At 34.5% G+C, this 24,933-nt stretch overlaps 1 protein-coding gene across 3 annotated transcripts in view; it reads right to left on the bottom strand.

The window, feature by feature from the left end:
* FUBP3 (far upstream element binding protein 3) overlaps positions 1 to 24,933 on the bottom strand; it is a 77,351-nt gene that overhangs the window by 10,066 nt on the left and 42,352 nt on the right. For 2 of the 3 annotated variants that reach the window (XM_031954842.1, XM_031954844.1), the window contains 10 exons: positions 22,109 to 22,142; positions 19,575 to 19,624; positions 19,056 to 19,127; positions 17,317 to 17,374; positions 15,527 to 15,689; positions 12,976 to 13,074; positions 10,129 to 10,233; positions 9,574 to 9,676; positions 8,923 to 9,023; positions 4,188 to 4,329 (listed from right to left, as the gene is read on the bottom strand). In XM_031954842.1, coding sequence (XP_031810702.1) covers positions 4,188 to 4,329; positions 8,923 to 9,023; positions 9,574 to 9,676; positions 10,129 to 10,233; positions 12,976 to 13,074; positions 15,527 to 15,689; positions 17,317 to 17,374; positions 19,056 to 19,127; positions 19,575 to 19,624; positions 22,109 to 22,142 — 927 coding nt within the window. The remainder of the gene's footprint in view (positions 1 to 4,187; positions 4,330 to 8,922; positions 9,024 to 9,573; positions 9,677 to 10,128; positions 10,234 to 12,975; positions 13,075 to 15,526; positions 15,690 to 17,316; positions 17,375 to 19,055; positions 19,128 to 19,574; positions 19,625 to 22,108; positions 22,143 to 24,933) is intronic. The other variant, XM_031954843.1, reaches the window with a different exon arrangement.

Below are 24,933 nucleotides of genomic sequence, written 5' to 3'. Positions count from 1 at the left end.
TTGTTTGCTCTCCAATACCATCCTCATTCAGGACTCTAGGCCCAAGAAAAATACTGTGTGTTTAGTCCTTAACTCTCCCTCTGATAAGTTACAATCTCCTTTCTTGGTATAAGAATGACTTTCTGATAGCTCTTCCATTGTACAATGGGGTCCTTCAACCAAAATACACAGGCCACCCCAGCCTCTCTCCCCTCCCTGCACAGGTCAAACGGCCAGGCAAAGAACCGAGCAATTCTTGGCTCCCACTAAGGCCTTTAATATACCATCCTGTCACTTTTAAAGTCACTGCATCCATAGGGAATAGATCTAGACAGGGAGCCATACTATGACAGTGTACATAAGAACACTGGGTGGAGCAGGGCTAATGAAAATTTAGTTGGACTTTTTGAAAAACCTGTGAGAGTCTCAGTCTCTTAATGAAATTTGCTTAACAAAAGCTCCAGCCAGCATTACAATGGTTCAATTCTTCTTTTGAAATTTCACAGAACTTAAAGATCAGCTCCACTCAACTGGAGAAGAAAAAAAAAAGGGGGGGGGGGGCGGAGAAGGAAGAATAGAGGAGAAAACTTATAGCACCAGTCTTGTAAATCAAGGAGGATAATAATCACTTGAAAAACTGCCACAGGGCAGTAACTGTCTCCAGTCCATATGCAAAGCAGATAAGATGATATTTAAAAATTTCTTGAGATTTTCCCATATCCTATTCTCATGTAAAATTAAACCAAACCAAACCAAACCAAACCAAACAACAAACACCTTAGGTGGGACAGGGGCTGTATTTGTTCATTTGTAAGAGACTCTTAACCTTTTAAACATTCCAATCTTTGCTTCCTCCTTCATCCCAAGTCCCAACAGTTCCCCATACTCGGGGAGGGAATATCATTTCAGAATAACTCCCCAAGCAATTAGGTTTTCAAAGACATTTTAGGGGATAACATATGTTGCATCCTCTAGCAAGACAACCTAAACAAACCAATCCCTAAACCTTGCCTTTGTAATTGACAATAACACATCTATAGTCTGGTATGCTGAAAATAAAGGTCATTCACTATTTTATAAAACTTAAAACTGATACTGTGTTACAAGTTTCCGTTAATATTTGCTGGAGTAGTACATTATACTAAGTGCTTTTAAATAAACAAAACAGCAATTTATCAAGTAGGTATTAAAGTTTTGAATACTCTCAGGCTTTTCTTAAATAAGTGCTAGATTTGTATAAAGTTCCCATTTTTTCCCTTACTCTCTACATAAAGTTGTCACTTATAACAACATGACATTCTTAAATATCCTTTAAGCTTTGTTTGTCTGTTTACAATCTCACTTCTTTTCTTGGTACTGCTAACTACCACATTTCATTTAAGAGTCATGGAATTTTCTTTTCATTGACCCACAAAATGGGAACAACAGCTTCATTTGTCAATTGGTTTTCAGGTTACTGTACTAAAACAAGAAAGACTACAAGGTCATCTTTCAAGGAAAGCTATGGTTCTGCAAGACTCATCAGCCCACCAAGCCCTTGCCAGTCCCATTTCCCTCCTGAGTCAAGATAATTTGATCTCAAGGTTTATGCACAAAACACTGCGTCTTAGAAGCTCAAAGCCCCACAGTCTTCAATCAGGTAATATTTCTTTGCTTTCAGAAAACAGTTGCATTTGCAACCCTAGCCCTAGGAATTCTTTGCTTAGACCTAGGGAGCATGCTAATAAGGCAAGGCAGTCAACACTATACTACACGGGGCCGGAAGGAGTTAATTTAAGTTCATCTTCCTTCAAAATGAGGTCACCCGCTTGGCACATGGTGGCTGTCTATAGACTGATTCAACAGCCTGCTCCATTGTTCCACCTGATGGGGGGCAGAAACGACCCACCAGTGGCCCCCCAGCTGGACGTGAAATCGTAAAGCAATTAATCAAACCTGCTAAAAGGCTGGGCTGACAAGAGCCAGGCTGGCCACATTATCTGTCAATATTGCTGTGTTTATCATGGAAATCCAGCTAGGGGCCCAAAGAGGCTGCAGTTTGTTTTCAAGCACCAACTCCCAAAGGGAGTGCCTGACATTTGTATGGGTGCCCCTCTTCAACCACATCCCAAACAGCTTTAAGGAGAATAAGATACCATACCTAGCCAAACTGTCAAAGAAAAAAAAAATGGGGGGAAAAGGAAAAGATAATGAGAGAGAAATTGTTCCATTTATTCACTTTAGTTCATGCAGTTGATTCAGAATGGTTTGCAAAAGGACAAAGAACTTGGTGGTAATTCTAAAGTATTGCTCTTTTGCCAACTGTAAGAAACTCAAATGATAAAGACATAGAAGTTTCACTGATATCTAAAGGGGAAAAAAAAATCAAATATAATTTATAGCTCATCTTTAAAAGTCTTAGACTATCAAGATCAATAATAATTCATAACCTATGGATACCAACAAGATTTGGGCTCAAATCCTCCAAATGGCAGCAGAGAAGAGGAGGACATCAAACTTGTTATTGTCAATGAACCATACATACTAATATGGGATACGTCAGTCAGATATACAAAAGAGATTACACAGTTTCTACTTAAAATTTATAATCTATGATAGTTAGATGGACCAGACAGTTAAAAAATAAATGTTAAGGCAAACATAATAGTTATTCTGTAATTGCAAAGGAATAGTTAAAGGAAGACTTATTTAGAAAGGGCTTTGGGATATTTACCACCCCCATTTATGTGATACTCTAATACCATGTTCCTGGTGGCTTGAGACAAAGCTCCTCTTTACCATCCTTACTTACTTACTTACCCCCCAGAAATTAAAGAGAACTCACTAATGCTGCTCTCTGAAAAGTGTTATAGTGACAAGTAACAAATTAAAGATGAAATTAAGTTTATTTCTTTTCACATAAAATACATCATTCAATCCTTAAGAGTAGATGTGTAAATCATAAGAAGTCAATTTTAAAGTTTGGTCCTCTTACATTGAATTACATGAATTCTTTCTTTAAACACTAATTTATTTGGATAGATAATAAAACCTTTTATTTATGAAACTCAACCCTCTATGTTTATTTCTGCCACTAATGAATCAATGATGGAGGCTTATTTAAAAAAAAAAAAAAAATCAAAAAAGCTTCAGAGTACCTGGCTCACATCAAGGAACAATATTCTTTGGACTTTTATTTAAATCCCTCTTGCCCCTTTCAACTTGTCTCCTCAATACGCTATACATATTTCCCACAACACATACTAAAGGATTAGGATTAAGAAGATTCCAAATTACTCATTTGGATTTTAGTTGTTCTTTTAAAAAATGATCACAAAGCAAGCCCATCCACTTTCATTTTTCTCGACAATAATCTATTAAGAAGTGAAGAAAAAAACTTAAAAAGCCGAAATGCTATAAAACCAGTTAGGAGAAGCAATATGGTCTAAAACAAAAAAGCATGAGTCAGAAATATGGAATTTTTAATCAGTCCTTGGTTATTTGTTAGACTTTTGGATCTTGGTTTCCTCACCTATCAAATGAAGATACTGAATTCTTCCCTCTAATCATCAATGGTTGATTGTTCTTTTGAGACAACTGAGACAACTGAGGTTGTGTAGCACTTTAAAGCACTTTATGAACATGATCTCCTTTGATCCTCACAATAATCCGGTGTGGCAGATTCTCTAAGTATTAAGTGTTGCCATTTTATAAGCAAGGAAATGGAGGATTTAAAAGCCTAACTTGCCAGCTATAGTTACACAGGTAATAAATATTAGCGGCAAAATCTGAATTCAGGACTTCCTGGTCTCATGCTCTCTAAATTGCTCAGGAGAGGTCTTCATTTGAGAAAAATTTAATACTTAGTGATTCAAATTATTTGAAAATAACTTCAATACCACTTTCTTAACATTTCAAACCAGCTCAATACAACCAGAACCTTGAGTGGTGCAGGAAAATGTGGAGACTTGATGCTGGGCTTGGCTGCCAACGTTGGCAAAGGGTTCTTTCACAAAAATTTGAGTTCCTTAAGGGCAGGGCCCATTTCCCTTTTGTCTTTGTATCCCAGGGTCTAGCTTTTAGTAATGTGCCTAATAAATACCTATAGACTGATCAGTAAAACGAAAGGGCTAGACTAGACAACTTTAGGAGGGCAAATGGAATTAATCAGGCAAACTCAGATCCTGGAGGTATAGGTTTGAAGTGGAAATCCAACAGGGATTTATTACCTTTGCCTATAACAAGGCCGCATTTATCTGCTGGGACTGTGTAGGTTACCTCCTGCAGCCCTCCAGGTGCCCCAACACTCCAATCACTTCGGCCACGACCTCTTCCTCTGGGTACAGAAAGGCTTCCAAAACCATCCCGTTCCTGGGAGGAAAGCAAAAATTTAGTGACAATTCTCACTACAAGCACCATCACCACTATTTTTTAGTCTCCTCTACTGAAAGTGAATTTAAATGATAGGCTAATAATCAGTGCCACACATCTAGGTTTGGAGCAGCAGGGTACTTTCTCGTGTTTCTGACTATTAAGTATTTCATAAAAATGGAATTAATTTAAAGCATTATCAGAAAAGGAACCGAGCAGACAAGTAGGTTATATAAACACCATAAATATATCTAAACAAAATAAGTATTTGGATAAACTCCAAAGTTAAATGCTCAACTACCTTGTTCCTGTGTTTTAATTGCTGGACCCAATTTGTTGGAACTGAGAGCCAGGTTTTATCCAACCCAGAGGTTTCTTCCTGTGGCTAACACATGCTGTGATTATCAGAAGTCAGAAGCTAAAGAGCTATCGGCATTTGAAAGTGAAGCCTGAGTGACAGTTTATGGTTTCTAGCCCTCCCCCCTCCCAAGTAGGTTGGCATACAGACAATGCTCCATGATTCAGAAGACCTTGCAATCTAACAAGCAGAAAGAATCAAAGGATTATTTTTTTTTTTTTATCTGCAATGCCACTCCCAAGGGCGAGCACAAAGATGTGTTAAACAGTGACCACTGAAGGCAAGTTCTGAAAGGGACAAGAGCCGTCCCCTTTACCCACAGCCTGATGCTGAAGAGAAGACTTCTCTGAAACACAGTTTCACACTGTTCAGTGATCACAGAACAGTGCGCAAAGGCAGGCATCTACAGAAGAAGATTTCTTTTAACATTCAGAGTGCACAAATCCCATTCCAATCACTGTCTACTATGTCAAACACTTTGGTCCTGCAGCATTTCAAAATGGTGACATTAAAACAAATGCAGTCAGCCTGAAGTTTTCTTTCCTTCATGAGAGGGAATCGCTTTACTAAATCAATTCAGGACAGTGTTTTTAAAAGTCTACTGTTGACAAAGTTATCTACTTGTGAGGATAAACTGTACATTTATCTAGAAAGTTTCCAACTCAGGTAAGTTGATTTTGTTTTCATAGTCATCTTTGTGAGAAAGATACAAATAGCAAATAGGCAAGCTGATTATCAGTAATTTTTCTTGAATGCAATCTTTTTATTCTTTCCTGACTCCCTAATCAGCTAGAGTCAGGAAGATTGACTTCAAATCTGGCCTCAGACACTTATTAGCTGTGTGGCCCTCAACAAGTCACTTGATCCTGTCTGCCTCCGTTTTCTCATCTGTAAAATGAGCAAGGAAATGGCAAACTACTCTTTGCCAAGAAAGCCCCAAATGGGGTCACAAAGAGTAAGACATGACAAAACAACAAACAAGAAGGCTCCTTAATCTCATTCTTCACAAAAGATTTTCCAAAACTTTTTTCTCTTCAAGCTTCCAACATTCCTTTCCCCCACACCCTTCTCAGCTGAGGACCTCATACCTCTTTATTGAGAACACTGAGGCCATTCAAAATATAAATTTTTCTCAACTTAAAACCCCCTGACATCTTTTTCCAACTCTTTTCTTCTTCTATTTCAAGTATCTGACAATGAGGTGGCCATTCTCCTTTCCAAAGCCAGTACCTTTACACTGATCACTTCTATTTTATCTTGTCTTCTCTAGATTATAAATTTAATTTATTCCCTCCTCCCACTTTGCTATTTACTGATTCTTATCCTCTTGCCTTCAAACATATTCAAGTCGCTATAGCTATTCTTAAAATCTTCAGTGGACCTAGCATCCCCTCAAATTATGATCCCACAGCTTCCCTTTCCTAGTCAAGTTTCTTGAAAAAGCTGTATTAACCACTGCCTTTTCTCTCACTAACTCACTCACTTCTCAATCTTTTGCAAATTGGCTTCCAAACTCAGTCATCTGAAATTGCTCTTTTCTAAAGTTACCATGTTCTGGCTTAATTAATAAATCTGAAGGCCTTTTCTCAATGTTTACTGTAGCCTGTTTTCTATCTCTGCACTTTCTCTTCTCTGGGTTATTATAACACTCTCCCTCCTTATGTTTTCAGTTTTCTTTGCTGGTTCATTGGCTAGATATCTCAAGACTACCTTAAGTTCTGTTCTTGGCTTCTATTATCATCTTCATTCTTTTGATTCCCAGATTTTCATATGTAGAATCAGTCTCTAAATATGAGCTTCAATATTGTTATCACCCATTGCCTATTAGACATTTCAAACAAGATATTGTGGAAACATTCCAAATTCAACATGTCAAAAGAGAACTCATCTTTCCCTCCAAACTCATCTAATGTCTACATTTCCTAATTTCTGATAAAAGCATCACTATTTCCAGTTTCTCAGGTTTATAACCTTGCCATTATCTTTGTCTCTTCACTTTCTCTCATCCCACAGAGCCAATAAGTTGCTAAATCTCACCATTTCTACTTCTATGACATCTTGTATCTGAAACCCTTCTTTCTAAGACTAACACCACCTTAGTTCAGGTCCCCATTATCTTTTGCCTAGATTATTACACTGGCTTCCTTATCTCTGTGTCAGCTCATCCATACTACAGAAAAAGTACCTTTCCTTTAAGAATGAAGCCTACCTTATATCAAGTCCAGTGGATTCTTACTGCCTAGAGTTCCTACTGCTCTAGCTTAGGTTATAAACTGGCCTTAACCTATATTCTTACCCTCGTTATACATTACTCCCTATCCAGAACTCTGTGCTTTTATACTACCATTCCCTAACATCTGGAATGGACTCTCTTATTGACTCCAACTAAAAAATCCTTGAACACCATATTCTATAGGAAGTCTTTACTTATTTCTTCAATTGTTGTTTTCCCTCTTTCAAACATAGTTGTATTTATTTGCTTTTATTCTCTCTGTAATTACTCTGTATATACGTATATGTCTCTGTTGTCTCCCCCGTTAAAATGTAGACTCCTTGCAAGTAGGGATTGTTTCATTCATTCATTCCATTTTAGCCCCAGTGTACTTTTAACATATACTTCATTCACTGACAAATGTATTTCAAGTTTTTACTACCAAAACCTATGGTACAAATATAAAGAATGAAACAATTCCAAGTTGTAAATATATAAGTGTGTACGTACACACACACACGCACACACATGTTTAAAGTGAATAAATCCAAATACATATACAAAGTACTTAAATACCAGATAACTTAAAGATATTGGGAGTTAGGGAGGATAAGGAAAGTTTTCATGCAGAAGGTGGTATCCAAGTTATATACTGAAAGAAGAAAGGACTCCATCAGGCCAACAAAAGGAGAAAGTATATTCCATAAGGGAATACATATAGGGAAGCCAAGAGAGGGAATGTAAAGAAGGCCAATTTGGCTGGACTGATAAGTCTGATAGACTAAGGCCCAATAAGAATGAGAATATAGATTAAGTTAAGGGGAAGTGAAATAGAGCTTTAGAACCTCTAAAGTCTATAGAAAGCTTATACTTCACCTCAGAGACAACATGAAGCCCCTAGAGATGACTATTATAGAGAAATTCCGTAACTGAACATCCATGTTTCATACTTCTCTCTTCTTTAACAGTGACTTGGGCAATAAAACATGGAATACAGTCTATAAGAGCAGAAGGGACCTTCTGGTCCATACATCCAATGCCTTCATTTTAAAAAATCCCAGAAATTGAGGCCGAGAGAGATATTACATGGAAAGATAGTAGGCACAGCCAGGACTATAACCCAACCCTCCCAACTTTAAGTCCAGTGCTTCTAATTCTCTTATTTTACAACTAAGAAAACTGAACCATAAAGAAATGAGATGACTAGTTATTACATCCATACTAACTCCCCCCTAAAGAAAATTGATTGTTTAATATTATAAGACCCAAACATTCAGTCTACTCATTCATACAAGTGGTCCCTCATGTCTAGAATGTTCTCTTCCCTTAGAATCCTTATATTCCCCTTTAATTATCAGTTCCAACACCATGTTCTCTGTGAAGCCTAATCCAATTCTCCCCAGTTTTAATGCTATCTTCCTCTTCAAATTACCTTGTATTTTGTATACTCATTTAATGTAGAGCAAGTTTTTTTGTTTTTGCCTGTGTTCTCAGTTCATAATGCCTTAAATCAGGCCCTTAATAAATATCTTGTTAAACTGTATCAATGATTCACATTTGTAGAGTATTTTGAAATTTACAAAATAGTTATCTTTCTTTGACTACTCAATTTAAACTATGTTTAAAATGATAAAATCCTTGAGAGCTGGAAAAGTTATGAAGTTTCCTTAATCAAAGATTATATTGTTAGAGCATTAAGTATATTAGGCTTTAATTGTTTAAAGCCTAATATACTTAATACTCTAATATAATAGATATACTATACATGGTATAGTTTTTCTCAACCATTCTAGATAACCAAGAATTGACTACATAAAGGAAAAACATTTTTTTGCATGAAAAAGGGAAATAAGAGGGCTATAGAAAAGGTAGAAGTAGAGACCTAAATTAAAAATAAATTCATTTCATACAATGCAGTATTTTTAAATGAAGACTCTAAAATGCAGTTTAGCTCAGTGATAGAAATGTTGATCATTTTCCACTTGTGTTGTTAAAATGGTTAATCCCAAAGACTAGAACCTACTTGTGCTGTAAGAATAAGGTCACTGATGACATGTGCTGCATGTTGACACCTTTCTGGAAGTCCCATGACCTGTGCAACTCTTTCAGGACTAATCCCATCATCTGTGGAACAAGAAGTGGAGAGACTAACTTAAAAAATTCCAACTCCAAGAGAGGCAAAAATTGATCCAATATGTAAACATTTATACTAAAACTATCAAAAATGAATATCAGTGAGTTCACGGCTGTATATATTTTTATATATAGTTGTTATTTCCTCCCAATAAATATAAGTTCATTGCAAGTAAGGACTGCTTCCATGTTTTTTTTTTTTTTGGTATTCCCAGAGCCTAGAACAGTGGCTAGCACACAGTAGGTTCTTTAAAAATACCTGATTAACTGACCAATTTGTAGATAGGCAAAGCCTTGGGCATTTATTTCTATAAGTGGTTTTTGGTGTAATCAAGTATAAACAAGTCCTTACAACAAAGAAAAAAATCCCTAATCAATATTTTACATAATGACAACTTTAAATATAATTTAACTGTGAAAAATATCACAAAAAAGGTAAAAACAAAACATCTTAATCAGTCAAAGGATGTATATGAGGAAGGAAGACACATTCTTTTTGCCAGATGTCGGGCAACCAGAAATAAAAGACACAATAACTAACCTGGTTTAAATTGAATCCTTACACCAGCATCATTCTGAATTTTTTTGATCATTTCCCCATTTCTTCCTATTACTATACCAACAGCAAACCTAGGCACAGATACCTTAGAGAAGGAACAGAAACAAAATATCAACAAAGCTAGGAGAAAAACATAAGCATGAACTACAGATAAAGAAGCCATGAAACATACTTGGGGATGATTTGATTTTTTACATTATTATTTTATAGCCATAGCCCAAAAACTATTTTACTCTATCATATTAGTGAAATAGTTTTAACAGGTTCTTTGGAACTTGAATACTTAATCTGTAGCACTCAAAAAGAATTGCCTGCCTAGATTTCCTGTTACATCCCAGAAATCAGGGAAAGGTGTTTATGCACAGAAACATACCACCTACTTACATTCATAAACAAGAGATGTAATTAGCAATATTCACTGAAAATGATGAAAAATAACTACTGGGGACGATTTGACTGTTACCATGCCCACTAGGAGACCCTCTTCATTCCTTTTGCCATGATAATAAACAATTACAATTTCTAATTCAAGTGTACCTCTATACTGCCCCCTCCCATTCGGGAGCTGAAATCACTGCGCACGCCTCGGAAGTCAGCTTGATCCTTTTCTCGGATAATCTCTAGTACCATTTCTCTTGCTTGCTGCATAAACATACAAACAACAAGTGCATTAAGAAAGAGGGACATATGGCAGAAATATCTGTTCAAAGTCTGACAGCCTTTCCAAAATACTATTCAAATAGTTTGCAAGAAACTTTGGGTAAGGAGTTTGGGGGAAAGGGGAGAAAGAAGCAGATACTCATCAGACCTGAGAATGAATGAATTATTTCTTCTGTTGTCAAAAGCTATGTTTCAGCCTATCTGGATTTTTAAAATCTACTTGGCTTAACTTTTAGCTACTAATCCTTCCAAGAAAATATTTCTGACATTATTTTCAGAAACTGAAATTTTTTATTTTCTGAAATATTTTATTTTGGGAAGACTCATATGGAACGGAAAACAAGCCTGTGGGGCTAAGCATAACACAGCAATGACAGTGAATATGGCAGAACAAAACTTCAGGAATTAAAAAAAAAATCCTGTAATGAAGACAAATACTTATTTTTTTTAATCATCCTGCTACATTTCAATTACTATTTGGAAAGCCAAAGATGATTGATTGCAGCTAATACAAATTCTATTTAAAACTGATTATTACATGGATTTAGTTATGTCAATGGTTAAATTTTATTCCCCCTATGACACACAGATGAAAGAAATACAATTAAAATACAATTTACCTTAAAATTTGTATTTGTTTCCCAATACCTGTGTTTTAATAGGATTCACACTGTATGGCAATGATCATTCCCTGAGATAGCTGAGGGTTCAAACTAAAAACTTCCATTAAAAATTCCATTAAAAAAAAAAAAAGCTTATGGACACTGAATGTAAATCAACACATGCTATGCTCGCCTTTTTCTGTTTTTTATTTTTTTCCCTCTCTTGTGGTTTTTCCCTTTTGTTCTAATTTTTCTTTCCCAACATGATTTATAAAGAAATGTGTAGTATTTAAACAAATTAATGTACATGTATAAGCTGGTAGTGGGGAGACAAGTGACATGAACTCCTCTATCTATGAACTGATCTCAGGCTATTTTTCATACAATAATTACAATAAAAGGATCACACATGGAGAGGAAGAGTTGATGAAATGAATTCTCTACATTTCTTAGAGGACTGGTGCAAGGCCCAAAGCCAGGGATGAGCACAGATGTGTCCATCAGGCCCTAGGGTACTGTTGAGCAATGAGAAATGTTGCTTGTCTAGTCTTTTCAATCACATCTGGAAACTACATTTAGGGGTTTCATAGCAGAGATACTGGAATAAACTAGTTTACCATTTTTTTCTCCAGAAGAGAAAACTGAAGCAAACAAGATTAATTGATTTGCCCAGAGTTACATTGTTAGGAAGTGTCTGAGGATATATTTGAACTCAGGTTTTCTTGACTCCAAGTCTAGTGTTCTACCAATTGCACACCTAGCTGTGCTTAATATGAATGTTTTAAGATATTTAAAACAAGCTTTAAAAAGCACTGAACACCATCAAGTTTGATCTTTCAGCACCCCATAATTTTAACATAGATAGGTAACACATATACCTCAGTAGAATATGTATTATTTTTCTAAAGCAGCAAAATAAATGATTATGTGTAATGAAAAAGCAAGCTCTTAAAAATGAAACTTTATTGGTTTTTTGTTTTTAAGATGGTTTATGAATCTGACAAGTGAAATGACAGGCTCATGACCCTAACTAGAGCTTAAGGAAGAAAAACAGTTTACTCAGAATTACTCTACCTTGTCTTGCAACCATTATTATAGTTACTGGTCTTGATGAAAAACTACTAGTTTCACAAAACTGTATTTAACTGTGTAGTAGGATCACAAGGTAAACAAATTTAATGAGGGACTGGTTACTTCTATTGGATTGAGACAATGCTTCAAAGAAAGAGTTGTGCAGTGAGCAATCGATATATCAAGATTAATTAATAAAGTTAGAACCTTTGTTCTAAATAAAATTTTGTTGCTTCCTAAGCTTCTGGTGGGCAGAAGTAACAACTAATAGTTAACCTCTTAGGAGCAAGTGTTCCTCCAACTTAATGATATCTCCAAAAATTGCTTTGTTCTCTATGAAGTTCAGTCAGCGTTCCTTATTCCAATGCCAAAAGATTCTGAGAAACAGTTTGGAAACCAAATTAAAAATTTTCATTGAGTTTTAGATCAGACTCATTTTACTATTCTGTAATTAAACACTAGGCTTTGCCACTCTCTGACATTATATCATCTTACTGTCTAAAGCTAGCTGTTCAACAGTAAAGTATTACATTGCTGAGGCCAAGGCCATATCTTCAATACCTACACAGACTAGTTGGCTTTGCTGTGGTTTATGGCCAAAGAATTCACAACTACAGCCCTAAACAAGTGCCTTGCAAATAAATATCTGCCACTGATTATAAGGTACCTGGATATGGGAACATAGAATAAATCCATTTCAAATAGCGGAAAAATGAATAAAAGCCATGCAACTTGCTGCAACAGGGTTAGTAGTATTTTTGTCTTATGATATCCAGAACATTGTTAAAATTCTTTCCACAACTAATCTCTCAAACCCAATGAGAGAACAGTCCAACTGGATAAAATGAATACTTATTGTCAGAGACAACTTAGTGTTATAAAAGCTGTAATTCTACCTCATACTTATATGAAACGTTGAATCTTTTCACATATAAAACACTTATAAAATAGCGAATAGAAATATAAAATTCAAGAGTAATAGAAATTTAGTTAAGTTGTATATTACCACTGTATAATAACCTCGAAAAAAAGGTTATCGTTTTAAGTTTACCTGTACTTTGAATGGGTCTCCAGTAATACGAAGGGGTTTATCTGCTCCAGTGGGCAAAGGACCATCTTGGATCATTATCATTTTCACACCTGTTCGCTCCTAGGAAGAACACATAGCATGGAAAAATAATCTAGATAATCTAGATAATAGAGCAAAAAAAAGCCTCTTTGGGATCAATAATAATAATGGCATAGATTTATATAGCACTATAAGACTTACAAAATACTTTCCTTTCTATCTTTCTGAGTGGTAGGTCATGCGACCATTTAATTCCCATTTTACAGATGAAGAAAGTAAGGGTGCCAAGAGATTAAGTGACTTGTCCAAAGTAAATGTTAGAGCTGAAGATTTAACCTGGGTCGTCTGATTCTAAATCAAGTGTTCTTTTCACTATACAATTATGCCTCCCCTGAATAATTAACATGTATAATTAGCATTGACGTTACCACTCAAGTAACATTTAGATTTTTGGTAATCAATTATGATTCAGTGTCTCCATTTTTATGACAGCTTTCAAGAATAAAACATCTAAGACACTGGGATAAGCCAAACTATATCTAAAAACCTTTCTTCCTTTGATTTCTTTCCCCTCCTCAGGGCATCTAAATAGTATATATGAATGCAATTAATCCGAGTTATCTGGTGAACATCAACACATTAAGACAATATTAACAAAGTTTAATTCTCCAAATGGCTGTATTAAAAAATGCACATGAAATACTGCCAGTACATATGAACTCCAATTTTTACGTAGAAAGTTTTGTATTCTAAACATTCAAATGTGTGGAAAAACAAATATTTGGAATCCAGTGAATTCCAGTCACTATGATTCAGATATTCTTGAAAAAGCCTACCAGATAGGGATGAAGGTGAATAGCACTCCCAGACCTCAAACTATGTTATAAAGTACTAGTCATCAAAAATACTTGCTGTTGGTTTAAAAAAAAAAAAAAAGAAAGAAAGAAAAGAGGTGGATCAATGGAACAGATTAGATAAGGGAGAATCAAAAACATCAGAATTCAATCTCTTAAGTGCTCAATAAACCCCAAAACATAAAATACCTAGGAAAGAATCTTCTATTTAATAAATAAAAACCATTGGGGAAAATCGAAAGCAGTATTGCAGAAATTAGGCTTAGGTCAACATCTTTAAAATAGTCCAATATAATCTAAAATATATGTGAATTTAATATTAAAAAGCACACTATAAAAAATTAGAAGAGAAACACATTATACCTCTCATAACTATAATTAGGCAATGTATCCCCCTCACCCCACCCTAAGACAACTAGGGTTAAGTGACTTGCCCAGAGTCACAAAGCTAGAAGTATTAAGTGTCTGAGGCCGAATTTGAAGGCCGGCACTTTACCTATTCCATCATCTAACTGCCCCTAGGAGATGTATTCTTAATCAAAAAAGAGATATAGGAAATTGCAAAAGTTAAACAATTGTGATTATATGAAACTGAAAAGGTTCTGAACAGATAAAATTAATGCAAATAGAATAAGGGTAGTGATTGAACAGGGAAAAAGATATCCGAATCAAAATTTTGTCAAAAGGATTTGGTATCTAAGATATATACATAATTAAAAATACATTAGAGACCAATAGATAAATGGTAAAAGGATATGAACAAACATCATTCAAAAGAAAAATTGCAAACTACTCACTACATGAGAGAATGTTTTGAATCAGAGCAATATAAATCAAAACAAGTGAGATTTCGCCTTAGCCCCTGAAAACTGGCGAATATGGCAAAAGATGGGAATAGTCTGTGTTGGAGGGATTGTTGGAAGACAAGTACTTTGGTTGCTTTTTGGAGGAGTTTTGAATTGATACAACTATTTTGGAATGAAAATAAAGTGACTAGATTATCCATACCCTTTGACTCAGAGGTTTTATTACTGAATTTATATTAAATTACAACCCAAGGAGACCATTGATAAGAAAAGTCTTTATATACATTCATAGCAGCACTTTCTGAGATTGTAAAAAAATTGGAAAGTAGATGCATATTAACTAAGAAATGGCTAAACATAAGGTGGCATGTTGCCTGTATTGAAATATTACTGGGTTGCAACAAATGATGGGTGTGATAAAAACAGAGAAGCATGGAAAGTGTAATGAACTGATACACAATGAAATAAACAGAGCCAAGAAATCAATATATACAAGGATTACAACAATATAAATGGGAAAAATACATACACAAATCAAGTGAGTGTTGTGAAATTACAAATAATATGCATGCTTCAAAAGAGAGATTCTCTAATCCACAGGTGCTGTATAATGTACACATTTTTTAGACTTTTTCAGTATATTAACTAGCACTATTTTTTTCCTCTTTTTTTTTTTTTGGTCTTATAAAAAAATACTGTTAGTTATGTGGGATGAAAGAGGAAAAATACCAGAGAAAATGATAATATAAAAACCTCCAAAGAATGTCAACAAAACTTTTTAAATAGAAAAAAATAATACTTATGAGAGTAGAAAAGTAGAAAATGGCTTTAGAGAAACATTTCGTAGTTTCTGGATCTACTAACATCACAAACCTGTAATTGCTTTATTGTTTCTCCTCCTTTGCCAATGACTAATCCCACTTTAGATGCAGGAATGAGAATCTCCTGGATTGTGTTATTCCCATCTACATCATTATGAAATCCGGGTCCATTCCGACACCGATCAACAATCTGTCCCAATAGTCGCTTGGCTTGTCTTTGAGGGAAGATCAAAAGAGAATTATAATTAAACAAAATAGTCTGTGTAGCAGAAAGAAGGAAAGAAGTAGAATAGAGGTAAAAAAAAGAGCCAGAACAGGAAATATTTAAAAAAAAAAAAAAAAAGGAAGAAAAGAGTTATTAAGGTTATTAGTATGATTCATTCATAACTTTCAAATTCTTCTTTAATTCATTTAACTACTTTGACTTCTTTGCTGGGATTGGGAACCACCAACTTGTTTTTTTTGTGGTGAGAACTATTGTCTGTCTCTCCCCACATCTCTTCTTTTTTGGTAACCTTAGGGTTACTTAACTTTCTTGCTATGAAAATTCAACTATCTTCCTACTTGTTATAAATATGTGCTACTACTTCAAAACAAGAATCTGGAGAAAAGTACAATTAGAGTAATAAGAATAAATTTTTAAAATTCAGGTTTCCTTCTTTTAGTTTCTGGTTTTGAGCAGTTGTCTGATCTAAACTTTTAGTGCTGAGAATCTGCTTAGTTGACTCCCCTCCTCACATGTTCCTGAAGTATAGCTTCTTTTTAATATTTTGCTTCAGTTCTGAAATACCATTGCCGTATGAAAAATGTCTTGCTCCCAGGAAAACCATTTTGTTTGCCCTATAATGTATACTCACCAGTGACACTTATTCTGGGTCACTGCTTGCAATGTTGTAAAATAAATTTAAACTTTTCTATGAATCTGTGAGCAATGGCAATAATGAAACAAGTCTGCCTACTGAGAAACATAATCTGGAACCCACCTTTGTCCACAAACCAAATGTAACTGTAGACTGAGAGACATGCAGATGCGCGCACATACACAGAAGAGGAGACATAAAGACATAAAGGACACAGAAAAGGAAAAGAAAAATAGACACAGAAGACTGAAATGGGAAACAGAGATAAGAATTAGATTAAAAGGAGAGGAAAAAGAAAAAAGGAGAGAGATTCCCCCAAATTAGCACAACTTTTTCCACAATGATCTTCAGTTCCATGAGACTGAAAACTGGTGTCTGTGAAGTTTAGTTACTTGTAACAGGAATGGAAAACAGTTCTTTTCTTAAAGCTACTAGAGATCCTTACTATTGTCACTCCCCCCAATTCTAGACTACCCAGATGGTCCTTTGAATAAAAGAGGATATCAGAGATCCAAATACATTTGGATCAAAAAGAGGCAACAGGATTGACCTTAGGGTATAATATGAATACCATGATGCTATGCAATGTCACCTAGATTATTTCAAAACAACCTTTTCAGGAAGAAGTACCATATTAATACCAGAAAGATAAGATTTAATTTGAGCATCCCAATAGGAGTTTTTTAGAATGGAAAACTTGAAACTGTGTCGTGCATACCCTGAAAACCTAGTTCATAAAGGAAGTATCATGATAGCTATAAGAAATTCAGCACAGGCTTCATGACACTCTAAATATGTGGTAGCAGAGAAATGCCCATAGTATGGCAACCCCAAATTTTATATACATCAGCACTTGCTGGTTGTGGTTTAGTAACACAGCATCAATTAACAGTGTTTAGTAACAGTTCTGCCCTTCCATTTCTCCCCTCTTTAGGGAAGGGGGAAGAAAAGTAAAAGGAAAAAGTAAACAAAATTAACTTACTCAATACTTTCTGGGGTTCCGGTAAGTACACAGGGCCTCTCTGGAATCCCAGAACTCTCTACAAGAAGAATCAAGAAGATAAGGTGTATTGGTGGGCGCCTGGCAACTAAGCATCTTTAGTACTGTGTATAGATTCAGTTTCTATGCTCGGTTATCTAAGGCAGCCTCAAAAATCCCAGTTTCTTTGTAAAAAGATTCTCAATTTTCATATATAGCTGGGATATCAATTTGGCAGATTAGTTTTTTAACAAAGAATATCTAGAGGACCCAGTAAATATTTATGAGTCAGCACTAGTTATTATTCTTCATTCCTCTTCTCTCATATTGTGATATATGGATATATCACTTGATTAGCATGGTTAAGTATAAAGACCATTGTCTTTGGAGGGGACTGGATTACGAATATTGCTTTTGATGCTTACTACCTATATAATTGACAAATAACAACTTCCCAGGGCTTCAAAGGCCTCTGAGGGTACCTTCAGATTTAGTTTTTTGATCCTGTGATTATTTTTATTTCTCAATTTTCCCATGTATACTGGGGATAATGACTATTTGTTTGCAAAGTGCTTTGAGACCCCTGATGAAAAGCCCAATGAATTGCACAGCAATTGTCACCAATATTAATTACATAATTATCTAACAAATCATTAATACAAGGGACTATCTTTGGGATACTGTATAATAAATATTTAGCCTTTTGACAACCAATATATTAGATACATTTTATTTTGTCTCATTAAGTTATCAAATATACTGATATGTTTACATGTACTTTGAATGCATATGTAGCACAATTGAATCCAAGTTTTCTTCCAGTATAATAAAAGGCATATTCTATACAAGAACATTATTTTTATCTAAGATTTTAGGGAACAAATTAATTTAAAATATTATAATAATTTTATGTCATTAACAAACATTCCTCTATTCAAATGTCTATCCCTGCTGTCCTTCAATGACTATATTAATCAGATATAAAATCAAATTATATTTTATAGAAAAATGTTTTCTTTTAGGAGGATCTGTCTCTCTTTCTACCCTCTTCCCAATTAGCTAATGAATAAAATGAAAAGAAAGGTAGTACAAAGGCCTGCATGACTCTTAGGGAGCTTAAGATATAGTAGGGGAATAAGCAAGCAAACAAATAACTATGATAGAAGGTAGAATGTGATAAACCTCAAAAGAGAGGTACAAATAAGGAATATGTAGCATACTGCTAGGAACCTATTCACAGCAAAATGGAGATATTCCTGAAATTGACGTGGGCCAATATGGATGAAACCAGAACACTAGCCATAAAAATAATGAAAATTTGTGGTCCAGAGTGGTTATCTTTAGAGTTCTGTAACTAAAGAGTGACCCTTGGAATCATCACTAACCCAAAGGACCATATGATTTTTGCCTTATGCTTTGTAGAGTCAGTCAATATACTCTAAAAGAAATCCTGAAAAGCTACAGTTGCACATGAAAATGTCATAGGTCTATTTTGCATTACCAGTCCAGAAAAAAAAGCCCAATGAAATTTACCCCGTACTAAATCCCCTTCTTCCATTCTACTTGCAAGACAATTAAAAATATTGCTTTTATTTTCTGTTTGGGAGTAAATCTATCTTCTGGAGTTTCAAGGAAAGGGTTTGATCGAGTACCTATAAATTCTAAGCAACAAGCTAAGATGATAAATGAACATTGACTTTAAAACATGCACACATAGGGTCATAAGACAGAGAAGCTCTTACCTGGTGCAATCTGAATCTTGCAACCAGATTCTGCTTGAATTCGTGAAATCTGCTCACCACCCCGGCCAATAACTGAAAAAGGATTGAACAGGGTCAGAAATTTATCACCTATTCCTGACTTTCCCCAGTAATTGGCAGCTACTTACTTTTTAAGTTTCCACTGGGGTTCTTAGTAAAATGGGGTGGGAGTGGACTCAATTACTATCCCTTTACCACTCTTAACTTTCTGAGAGTCTTAATTTAATAGAAAAAATATATTACAAATTACACTATTTTGGAATATTGATTTAAGCCACTTTAGTCATAATTTCTAACCTCGTTTGATTTTGATTCTAGTGGTCTCTATGGTCATTGTCCTGAAGCATGAAGTAAGGAGTTTAAGTTACCAAATTTAGGTTAGTTTCAGAAGAGGTAACATGTCTCTTAAAAAAGTAAACATTTAGTTCTGAATAAGATAAAAAGGATGACTAAATGGATTAGTCATTTTGGATTAGGAAATTGGACAATCCAGATACTTACTGAACCCAACCATTTTATCAGGCACTTTGAATTCTTCCGTTATTACTGCCCTAAAAATGAATAAGATTTCAAAGTCAATATAATGAATAATTTTACAACTCTTATTCTTAATACCCTCCTAACCTGACAATATCAAAAGCCTAAAATTTTAAACACATGATCACATTCGTTTTGACAATGAACCTAAAATCATATGAAGTCACTCAGATGAAGCATCTTGTTTCTTACCACTTAAATGAAAAAAGTACCCAGTCAGTTGCTATTCTTACCATTATAAATGAATAATCTAACAATTTATTAAATTACAAAGTTTCTCTTAATTGCTATTTTCTAGATATTTAATCTGAACATTTCCTGTTGCTGCCTAATTCTTACATATTTTATTTTACCCACTTTGACTAATAATAGATTACTTAATAACATTCTTTTCTATACTGGGTGGGTGACCTTTGCACTTCTCCTCTGGCATTTCTTTAAGATCCAACAAATACCATTCTACTTTTCTATGTATATGTCTTTTTTTCAAACTTTGCACTACTCTTTGGCTTCCTTCCAATTTACCTCTGACTTTTAAAATACATGGCCCTAAACTGAACATAGTTTTCCAAGGTCTAATTGAGTTGAAAGTTGAAAAGAAAAGAATAATTACTTCACTGATTTTTCAAGCATTCCTGTTAAAAAGCACCCAATCTAGTTTGGGATTTTTCCCTCTGTTCTTTCTTTGGAAGACAAGTATTGCATTGACTTATTCAAATTAACCAACAGGAATACTACCTAATTTCCCATACACCATATTATGGACAATGTCCAATTTGTGCAACCCCATGGAAAGCAATTAAATCTCAACATTTACCTTAGGGGGAAGTTAAATGCAGGTTATAGACTATCCCCCATCCCTGCTCCACTCCCTCTCTTCCCCCCCAGCAACAAAAGCCTGCCATTTTTTAAACACCTCACATTCAGCTGGCTTTTTAACGACCATGGAAAGAGTTGAATAAAGTACATGTTTTTGTGAGGAGTGCTATGGTTAGAAAAGATGCAATAGCTCTTCCTATAATACAACTGTGATAAAAACACAGGGAGAGATTCTTCTATTGTAACGTACATCCTTAGGGTGTGTAGATACACAAATAATTTCTGATACTTAAAAATATTATTTGAAAATAAGTAATTCTGGGACTCTCAACTATTTCTGATATACTGATGTTAAGACTGAGTTTCATAAATACATTAAAAGATATTGTTTTCTTTCCCATTAGACTTTGTCCCAATAGGGAAGATAATGTTAGCTACAAAAATGTATTCCCAGTAAAGTCAGATGGCTACAGCACAATCAACTGTTTATATGGTACAAGTCAATTTGCTGTGAGTATTACTGAGGTTTTACATACGAAAAAACAAACAAACCCATAAAGTTAAATCAACCTAAAAATTCACAAGCCTTCTCTAGTATTCTTCTTTTTATTCTACAAAGAGGTCCAGAGCCAAAAGTATACAAGTACAAAGTCACATTAGGAGTAATGTTGTCCATGTGTTGGAATAAATTGTCAGAAATGGTTTTAAACATTTTTTCAACCAGTATAGTTCTGACTGATAAAAATACTATAGAGAAGTGGGTCTTTTTCAATCCAAACAAAAATCTTAATTGTTAGTGGTTTCTTCAATTAAATATTTTTAAGCATAGCTAGAATGAAACTTTCTTGAATCAGTAGTAGTTAATAATTTCAAAGGCCCTTCTTTTGTTGCTGTTCTTCAGAGTTTCAGTCATGCCCAACTCTTTATGATCCTATCTGGGGTTTCTTGGCAAAGATATTGGAGTTGTTTGCCATTTCCTTCTCCAGCTTATTTTACAGAAGAGGAAACTGAGGCAAAGAAGTTAAAGTGAATTGCCTAATATGTGTCTATGGCCAGATCAGAACTCGGGAAGTCATGAGTCTTCCAGACTTCAGGCCCAGTGCTGTCCTCTTCCATCTTAATTGTTTTGGGGAGACAAACAGAAAACATTTTTTTAAATGATATTTCAGCAGAAAAGAATTAAATGACTATTTACTTAAAGTCACTTGTGTCTGTACCAGCAAAATATGGGTTTTGAGCTTTCCAATGACATGTAATAGCCACTGAATTTGCCTGTCTGTGAATATTATCTTGTACTAATTACTATAGGAGAACTTTTCTTAGGTAAAAAGGCTACAGATTTCTAAAGCATTGGAAAAATTTGGTATTTCTTTTTTAATTCAATTTAAGATCAGGAGAAAGAAAACCTCTGATATTCTGATAGCCCAATAGTTTTGCATAATGATATTTAAGTTTTTAACACTCAAAAACATTGAATTTATTCTTTGAAGTTCTTAGAAAGGGTTATTAAAGAAAAACATAAAACTCATAAAACCCCAAAACTTCTGCTTTGAAAGAAATCTAGCCTTATAGCTTTCCCACATTCTCAACCTCTGACTTACTAACACTCCAGTACAGATGGTGGATCAATAAACAATTAGAATTAATCAATAAATAATAAAACATAACCCACTGCTTACCTTTGATGTACCAGGGCCCCTAACTGGTTACCTACTGTGGCAAAGAGAAAGAGAAAAGAAAAATCAAAGCATTAGCACGGATAAACTAACTTCATCCCCATACAAGTTCTTATCATTAAAAAAAATACAGAGAAAGAAAGAAAAGCAAACAGTAATTTAGGCTCAGTGGCTGAAATGAATGAGTTATATGATATGAAACAGGAGGGGATGTCTCGATCAACACAGTTTATAACCTAGTGTCCAGCTGAACACAGGATAAGAAATTGATCTGTGTATGTCCATGCTGAGAGTCATGGGAGAAAATCCTTCTTTCCCAAATCCCTCGAACTCACCATCTCTTCCATAGTTCTTAATTTAAAACTCAGTGTAAGGATGAAGAAGATAAGTTTTTTAAGCCAAATGTAAAGATTTAGCTTCCCTCAAGGCATTATTAAAAATCATTCAGTAACCGCTGCAGTCACTATACTATGGACACATGTATGTATATATTCCTTTCATTTATACTTTTAAAAATTCTTTAAGATGATAAGCATCACAGGAACAGGGGCTATGTCTTATGCTTCATTTTTAAGAGACTCTTATGACATGCTTAATACATAGGAGATAAATGCTATAGATAAAAAATTATCATTCAAACTCATTTAAAATGAAGTCATTTTTTAAAAGGAAAATAAAAACCAAAAACAACTCTAAACTTCCTCTCACTACAGCAACCCTTTAATCAAGTTTTTCCTAAAGGCATTTCACCACACCTTATGCTGTAGTCAGTTGGAAATGTCTCTTCTTTCCCAGCTATAACTCCTCCAACCCCCCCAAAAAATCATCTATTTTTACTTATCCAACATATAAACTTAGAAAATATAAAACTCAAGTTATTACAAAGCAACAATCTGAATCTTTACATAGAATTAATAGGAATTCAGAAATAGAACTTTGGGTAAATGATTGTAGACAGACTAAAGATAAAAAGATAAACAGGTCAAGAACATTTTTTTTTTTAAAAACATAGTAATAGTATTTTATTTTCCCAAACAGTTGCAAAGATAGTTTTCAACATTCACCTCTGCAAAACCTTGTAGAACAAGTATTTCTAAAAAATATTTTATTTCCCAACTACATGTAAAGACAATTTAAAACAATTTTTCAAAATTTTGTCTTCCAAATTTTCTCGCTCTCTCCTCTTCACTTCCTATCTCCCCAAGAGTGAAATATATATGAGCAATCATGTAAATATATCATTTAAGATAAAAAAGAAAGAGCACCCACTGGCACCTCAAATTCAAGATGCTCAAATGATATTTCTACACAATGAACCTCAGTCTCTGACCTGAAATTAAGAAAACGGGATTATAGCATTTTCAAAAATTAAGTTAAAAAAAAATAAGTAAAATAAATAAGGCTAGAGTCACAAGTATTTTCTTTTGGATCAACAGTTAAATAACAAGCCATCATCAGGAAACTCAACACGCCTATTTTGGGAGTAAGAGAATTGCCATTTTAATTTCTCGTAATTTTGTCTTTTGTATATTTTTAGTCTGAATAGAAGATGTCCCAATCAGAATAATTGTAGAGAAGTTGGATTGAAAGACAACTGCCTAGGTGGTATCCTTGATGTCAAACCAATTCTAAGTGAAAGCCAGATAAATACAAATTTAAAGAACCAATCAGTCAAAAAGCCCCTACTATATGCCAGGCACTCTGGTAGGCCCAGGGAATATAAATACTAAGTATGAAACAATCCCTGCAATCCAACTTCTTACATTTTAATCAAGAAAACAAATCTGAATATGATATACACATATGCATATATATAAAAGCAAAGATAAACACAAAATACTTGAATATAATGTATTAGGAAGGAAGGGTACTACCAGGTAGTAGAAAGGATTTTCTGAATTGCATCTTGATGGAAAAGGATTTTCTGAGATTTCACTGAGGAGGTAGTACATTCTACACACGGGGACCAATCAATGCAAACAAAAACATGGACATAGGAAATGAAGGACCACATGTAAGGATAAAGATGAGGCCAATTTGGCTAGACTGTGGTGCTGTGGTAGTTGGGATGGCAGGAAATGTGCAATTAAATTAGAAAGCCTAATAAAAGGTTTTGGATTATATCTCAACTTCTTAGGGTTATGCCCCTAAGAGACAGGAATGATGAGGTGAATCAAACCACAAAAATGAGTAATTTGTAGGGCAGGTCCTTCAAGTCATGGCTAGACCTTCTTATTAACTTATTCTCCATATCCATATCCAGAATTTGTCTTTAAAGAACCCAAAGGTAATTTATTAAAGGAAGAAAAGAAACAAATGGTCACTTATTAAACAAATGGTGGAAATGTTTTATGAAATCTCAACAGTCTTGTTATAGGCCAAAATTTTTTAAAAATGATAATAAAAAACAAAAACAACAGTAATTTACATGGTGCATTAATGTTTGCAAAATTCTCTAGCAACATTCTATCATTTTATCCTAACAACAATTCAGGGAGGTAAGTGCTATTTACAATGATTAGTTCTGGGCATTTCTCTTCTCTAGGCTTCTCTTTTCTCATCTGCCAAACTGGAAAATAATGTTTATGATTTCATAATTCTCTTGATATGCTCTCCATATCTCCATATAGGAGAACCTGGAGAACAAAACTGCTCAGCTGAGCAGAAGGTAAAAACTAAAATAACACAGGTATATGATAAATCAAAACAGAATGCCAGATAATTTAGTTATATGTTGAGCCAAGAAATCAGTTTCTACGCCAACTAATGTTGATCATAAGCAAGGGCAATGCATTAAGAATGAGGTGTTACAAAAAAGTTGATTACAG

The sequence above is a fragment of the Sarcophilus harrisii genome, chromosome 2 (assembly GCF_902635505.1).
Source record: "Sarcophilus harrisii chromosome 2, mSarHar1.11, whole genome shotgun sequence".
NCBI lineage: Eukaryota > Metazoa > Chordata > Mammalia > Dasyuromorphia > Dasyuridae > Sarcophilus > Sarcophilus harrisii.
The sequence above is the reverse complement of the archived record's forward strand: the minus strand, read 5'-3'. Positions and strand labels throughout refer to the sequence as shown.